This window comes from Anopheles ziemanni, chromosome 3 (assembly GCF_943734765.1).
Source record: "Anopheles ziemanni chromosome 3, idAnoZiCoDA_A2_x.2, whole genome shotgun sequence".
Classification (NCBI taxonomy): Eukaryota; Metazoa; Arthropoda; class Insecta; order Diptera; family Culicidae; genus Anopheles; species Anopheles ziemanni.
Window position 1 is genome coordinate 93,723,977 of NC_080706.1, and position 7,231 is coordinate 93,731,207.

The following is a 7,231-nucleotide window of genomic DNA, read 5'->3' on the forward strand; positions in this document are numbered from 1 at the left end:
TGACGTCACGGCTGGTAACGCACAGTGGTGTGTTTGTGGTAAGGGCCAGAAACAATCGAACCGAGGGAGGGAGGATGCCTGGTGCACGCACCGCGCACGGGCCGAAGGCGCGACTCGGTCCCGCGGATCGGATCAGTGCAACGTGAACCGGTTCCGACCGCAGTTGTTTGGCGGGAAAGGCTCGATGCTTGTTTAGCCTTTCTGCTTATCACCTACATAAGCTGAATGGTACCGGTTCGATCATGTGTCGATCGACGGACGATCGAGAATTGTTTCGGTAGCTCCTTCAACGAAATGATAGGTTATAACGGTGCGTGGTTTGCTAGAGTGAATACATGTGACCGAAAATGGAAACAACTTATTGCCACGCTGCCATAGTCGGAGACATGATGGCTATGCAAAAATTGAATTCGTTAATGTCGTCATTCTTTTATTGGCCGGCACCTTACACTCTGAGGGTGGAATGGTACTCTGCAGTTAAAAATATAAACTGTTTGTAAATGTCAATTGGAATTCGGAACCAAAGTCAAATGATAAGTCACTTCCATAACGAAATATCTTAACCAGATGGTGATTTACCGCCGGTTTACTATAAGAAAATCGACGATCATGTTCAAGATAAAGCTCTCTTTGATGGATCCTCTACACATTGCTCTTGGTCCGATTTATGCGTGATCGCGTCTGTTATCATTCGGAATGATGTCGTGAAATTCGTACCTCCGATGCGATAGAACGCAGGCCCTAAGCGATCGGCCATGTTTTGATTGGCGTATTGTTTGACATTTAAGGTACACTAAGGCGAGTAGAGGTGGGATAATGGAACAGCGTGAGCCGCACGTGAGCGTGGTGCGGGAAGGCAAATCATCAAAGCGCCATCAACCTCCAAAAGCGAGCGAAAACTTCGTCACGGCCGTCATCGGGCCGATTGTCAAGTCGATTGCTATTGCTTATATTGCCCTACACAACATCGCACAATATGAACAAACACACACACATACACACACACACACACACACACACACACACACACACACACACGCACACGTTGTTCCTCCACCGTGTTATCTCGCCTGTTTGCTCTATCCGCGCCTCCATCAATAACCTTCTTTCTCTCACCCCTTCCCTGCGGTGCCACTATCAGTCTGCCCGCACCTTACCTAACTACTAGATCGTTTTCGCCCCTCTCCACGTGGTCGTTCCCCCATGGGGTACTACTACCACCTCCACCACCACCAACAAGCTCCATACTCTGGCTGGAACGAGAATCGGGCCAAAGCGGGTTGGCGTTCGGTGCAGTGTTTTCAGTATTTAAGCACGATCGGGCCGGTGAAGGTCAGCAGACGGCATTCGGCGATCGCTCCGGCGCTCCGCGATCAGTAGCAGTGAAAGTGTCTCGGCCATCGGCAGCTCCGGGCGCAGTGTGTTCGAATTTCGGTCCCAAGTGCTGGGACAACAACGAAGCAAAAACCCAAAGTTCCTACCTCAACCACAACCGGTTCTATCGGTTAAAAAAGCATCGCGATCGCGAACCCGTCCTCCGAAAAAGACTCCTTAAAAGTATGGCCTGTTAGTGTCGTTAGTGTCGATCGCAAATTCGAATGTGTTGCACAGCGTGCTCGTGTGAATGTCCTTAGTGAAAGTGTTTCTAAGTATCGTTTGAGAATTCCAGCTCACAAACCAATTATTCTGCCCCGTCGTGTGTCCTGCAAATTCGTCGCACAACTATTTACCAACATGGCGTTCCGAGTGTTCGTTGCACCGAGCCGGTGTCTGTTATTGCTACTAAGTGGCCTATTGTTCGTCCTAATCTGTGATATTGATCGCGTACGGGCAGCGTCCGTCTACAAGTCGCCTAATCTAGATGGTATGTAGTGATGTTTGCAAAAAAAAGTAGAACAACGACTACGAACGAATACAAACTCCCAGGTTTGTTGATGCGTTTCATCTGTATCTGCTTTCGATACTCCAGGGGTCGGCCAACCTGATGTTATTCATTTTTTGGTTTCATTTAAGAGTGGGGATAATCGTATGCACAACTTGTTTTTTGAAAATAAAATAAAACCTGGTTTATTACTCAAAACCATTTTTCAAACAACAATCATAACAATGTAATGTGGATGCAAAACAAAAATCTGTTATCCAAGTGTTTATTATTTTTTCCAGAAAAACATCCGAGGTCGTTCATTTTTTCTCAATGTATGTGTACGACAAGGTTTTTTCTGTAAATTCATTACATTTTGCACCGCTATAAGTGTACTGTTGACACAGTTGTTCCGATCCAGCCTGAGAGCATTCCAAATCATAACAATGTTCTAAATAAAACCGCACAATGTAACATTTGTTGTCTACAACTGATAAAAAAAGCATGGTTGTTTGCTTCATTTGAATGTACTCTATATTTATGGCTTTTTGAATGGGAAACACTTTTTTGGTGTGTTTAAGTACTAGTCAGATGACGGTTAAAGGAAATTATTTCGGTTATTGACTTCATGCTAATATGATCAAACTTTTTTCGTTTTGCAAATGTTTGTTTTTATCGCTTTTCAACGTAGGCAACCTTTTCGACTTGCTTAAATATTATTGATAGAACGAAAAAAAAAATAGATCCTTGATCCAAAATCGGGCCATGCCCGTAAGCTACCAGACCAGCTTCTCTGCAACTGAATTTGCGATCGGACAATTGTGTTTCAATGCCACCACCGTGCGGTTGTTGATTTCACGGTCACTTTCGAAGTCTCCTTACGTACACCTTGTTTTACTTTTTTGCCACACCTAAAGCAGTTTGAATTCTTATGCCACTCACTTTGGTGGCAAGTGTATGGATTACAACCATGGAGTACATTTATAGCAGAAGTTTTTCGGTGGTTATTAATTATTGACACAACGTGTTTGTTTTTGTATCATTAAGACTTATTACTACATTAGATAAAGAACTTGTCGATGCAATAAAGTTTAAAATAGAATAAACTCATGAATATTCATTTCCTAAAAGCTAACATTCGCTTGTTTATTACTTTCCTGTCGTAACCGTTGCTGAGGCTGAAATCGTTATCACCAAGAGGAAATGGATTCGTCACCAGTATGGACACAATAGCGCCTACTGTGCCTGGGGATCGCCAGTGAAGGCATACATCAAATCGAACGAATGCAAAGCAAGCTGTAATTATTTTTCTCCCCACATCGGCTTCCCCGGGGAGCTACTGTCCACCAGTCGGTGGCCAAAGTTGCGTGGCAACCGGTGACATTAGGGGTTTGTGAAAAATAGGCTACGATCACCTGGTACAAGCGGCGAAGAAAACGTGATCAACCGGATCATAATTGAACGTTTTACATGATTTTGTGGCGTTTTTGCTTACTTGTCGATAAATATCCCCAAAAGAATTTCCCCATCGGGGCAAGTTTTCCCCCCCTTGCAGACTCGGTTGGAATGTACGCTTCAGCCATCTGCAGGCAACAAACTGGGTGATTGCATAATTTGTGCATTTGCTTTTGCTACGAGCATACCGGAGTATAGTGTTCGATTTATTTTTTTTTCCTTCAGCATCATGTCGTTTCCTCCCATCGCGGCGGTTGTCAACACAACATACGGCGATGGGGGTCGATTCTGCACGTGTTCCGCAATAACACTGGCGCTATTTTTAGAAGCCATCGGCCGAGCATTTTGTCCAGTACTCCTCGGATGCTGGCAAACCGGTTTTGGGAGGGCAGAAAAAAAATACGAACGAATACTTGTTGATGTTGTGCAACATAATCGGACACCGGTGTTTGCCCGCGTTCGCTATCTAGCATCGTGTCGGTGTGTCCAACTGGCCAGTTTTTATGTTAATGAGCAGCTATATTGAAAATGCAGGAATTTTCTTTGCACCTTTCTTGGGGGTGTGTGTTTTGTTCTCTAGTCTTTTCCTTTTGTTTATCAAATTTCTCTGTTTCTACCATTCGAAAAGCTAATGAATTCTTATTTTTATGTATTCAAATTCTTCTATATTTAACCAATGTACCAGTTTTCTTTTCTTCTGGTAGAGTTTTTATTAATCCACTGATAATGTTCTCCCTCTTTCGCTAGATGCTCGTTATTGGAATAAATATGCCGAGTCCTACATCAAGCAAGTATTGACGTACGACGAAAACCGCCGAATGATTCCGTCCGTGGCCAAAAACGTGATTATCTTCGTCGGGGACGGCATGGGTATCGCTTCCCTCTCGACCGGACGCATCTTTAAAGGACAGCGAGCGGGGCGTTCGGGCGAAGAGGAGCAGCTCAGCTTCGACATGTTCCCCAACACGGGAATGTCGAAGACGTACAACACCGACCGGCAGGTACCGGACTCGGCCGGTACAGCTACGGCCATGTTTTCCGGTGTGAAAACGAAGTACGGCGTTCTGGGAGTGGACTATACCATCAACGAGTCGAATCTGGAGGCGGCGAAGGTATCATCGTTCATCGAGTGGGCTCAGCAGGAAGGCAAGCGAACGGGTATAGTGACGACGACACGTATTACACATGCTACCCCGGCCGCCTGCTACGCACACACCATCAACCGGAACTATGAGTGCGACGCAAAGGTTCCTGCACTGATGAAAACCCGCGTCAAAGATATTGCGCGTCAGCTGATCGAGGACGCACCGGGAAAGGACTTCAACGTGATCCTTGGAGGCGGTAGAAATTGCTTTGGTGCGTCGGTCCCGACACACCTCAAGACGGAGTACCGATTCCAGGGTGCGATGGAGAAGACATGCACTCGAACGGACGGACGCAATCTGATCGACGAATGGCTACAACGGTGGAACGGCACGAACGCGGCCTACGCCTGGAAGACATCGGACCTACGGGCGATAGATTTGGATAGCGTTGAACACCTGCTAGGACTGTTCGCCGACGACCATATGAGCTACGATACGGTTCGCGATCGGAGTGACGACGGAGAACCTTCGCTGAGCGAGATGACTGAGGCAGCTATCAAGGTACTGCAGCGTCGCGGAGCCAATGGGTTCGCGCTGATGGTCGAAGGAGGCCGAATTGATCACGCGCACCACCAGAACCATGCCCATCTGGCGCTGGCTGAGGTGGTCGAGCTCGATAAGGCCGTCGAGACGGCGCTCAAGATGGTGGATCTCGACGAAACGCTCATCATCGTGACGGCGGACCATTCGCACGCGATGACCTTCAACGGCTACCCGGACCGGGGGAATGACATTCTAGGTGCGTCACACATCCGCTAGGAACTCACCTTCGAGCCCGCTTTTTCCTAACTTCCCCCTCCCTTCTTCTCACCCACGGCAGGTTTTGGCAATCGTCCCAATGCAACGCCGTACGAAACGATAACGTACGCTAATGGGCCCGGATTCCTGCAGCACCGCTGGAACGACACGATGCTCGAGAGTACCGCCGACTGGGCTACCTGGGTGAAAGTGGACCAGCTTAACAGGACCGACATCAAATACCGGCACCTGTCCGCGTTTCCTTTGGGCGATGAGACGCACGGCGGTGAGGATGTGGCCGTGTTTGCGGCCGGTCCGGGGTCGAACCTCGTACGTGGTACGTTCGAGCAGAGCTACATCGCGCACGTGATGAGCTACGCCACCTGTACGGGTCCGAGCAAGAAGCTTAACTTGGCGTGCGACGACGACTTCCGGCGCAATGGGCTGAAAGCCTCGGGCGCCGCCCGGAGCCACACCGTGTCCAGTATTGCGCTAGTCACCGCCACGCTCGTAGCTACCGTGCGGAAGTTGTTCTAAAAAGTTACTACGTGTATTCTATCCTGTTAAGTACTGTAACCGCTACAGTTGTATTTGTCAAATAAGAAATACCGGTATTGAGTGCTAAGTGAAAGCCGAGAGAAATTAAAGTGTACAATTCTATTTTCAAACCAACAAACCAGTTGATGTGTTTTTATCCAAAGGAATATCTAGATTCTGTGCCAAAGTTTAATATCATTCTGTTTTCTTTGATGAAAGTAGAGATATATCTTAAATTGTCACTATTAAACCATTCAAAAGTATTTTCAAAAACATCTAATTGCTATGTTAAATAAATTTAATTGATATAAAAAATGAACGACAGGTTGCGCAACAGAAAACCATGAACCAAATACAGCAACCGTCTAAAACAGAGCAAGTTAAAGTTGTATTGCTCTTTAAGGAAGCTTATCCTCCCCTTTGTCGGAGGTACAAGCGAGAATGAGGTTCTTATTTCATGCTTTCTGACATCCCTTGATGGAACGCATTTTATCCTTGGGTTTCATCCTATTAGCCCCAACCCCTCTGAAACAACAACCATGTGTGTCACTATGCTATACGCAGCATATTGTTTACCAACCCGGCTGATGCGTTTCACCTTTTGCGCAACCCTTCCCTTGTCCCCGTGTGTGAGAGGGTGACGGTGAAAGTGCTAACAAAAATCCCATTCACCAAGGCAAGTATTTATTTCCCTTAACACGACACGTGGGGAATCGTTCGTGTAATAGGAGGCGCACTCCGCCATCCCCATCGCCTCGTCGCTGTTCGTTGGGGCACAGAGTGTTTCTTAGAAACTGTAACACCATTTATCACACATCTTTTCTTCATAAATAAGGTGCCGAGCGGTGCGAGAAATGAATGCACGCATACGAAGGGTGCATGTATGACACGACGATGCAGCAAAGGATCTCCTTCGTCGGAGTTCTCGTTGCACCGGGAGGGCAGAATAGCAAAAACAAAAAAACACGCCAACGGTGATGATGTTCGTGATGGTGATTATGATGGTGGCGATGCCACACGGTAGCACCTTGCTTCTTAGCATCTGCTGTTGCTGCACACCGAAGCAGCAAACCCCATTTTTCCTCAAGGTGCTACTTTTTCTTGTTCTCACACAATACAGGCTGGTGTTGTGTATGTAAAGTATATCTCACTCCTATGTTTTTTGTTTCTTTTCTCATTAAGAATGCACGTTAAACATTATGAGGCAATCTCCATTCGCTGCGACACACCTTCATTGCCAATGCTTCTTAATTCAAAATCATTTTCTAGGTTAACACGTTGTTTCCATTATCTTAGTGGACTACGTAGATGTTTGTCATGTGAAACATTTATTATTTGGTATAAAAATTATCTTATAGGAAGCCCAAATACTTATTGTCTAGAGAAGTTTTATTCAATAACACCTTACACGATCCATGAGTTTTACTTTCTACAATAGAATTGAAGTCTTCTTCTTTATTTTCAAGATAAATTACATTACTACACCTTTCTAAAT

At 46.1% G+C, this 7,231-nt stretch overlaps 1 protein-coding gene across 1 annotated transcript; it reads left to right on the plus strand.

The window, feature by feature from the left end:
• Positions 1-1,321: 1,321 nt before the first annotated feature.
• LOC131286084 (alkaline phosphatase 4) lies at positions 1,322-5,854 on the plus strand. Its single transcript, XM_058314950.1, has 3 exons — positions 1,322-1,864; positions 4,064-5,200; positions 5,282-5,854. Exons 1-3 carry the CDS (start codon positions 1,735-1,737, stop codon positions 5,734-5,736), a joined length of 1,722 nt encoding a protein of 573 aa, XP_058170933.1. The 5' UTR covers positions 1,322-1,734; the 3' UTR covers positions 5,737-5,854.
• The last annotated feature ends 1,377 nt before the right edge of the window (positions 5,855-7,231 follow it).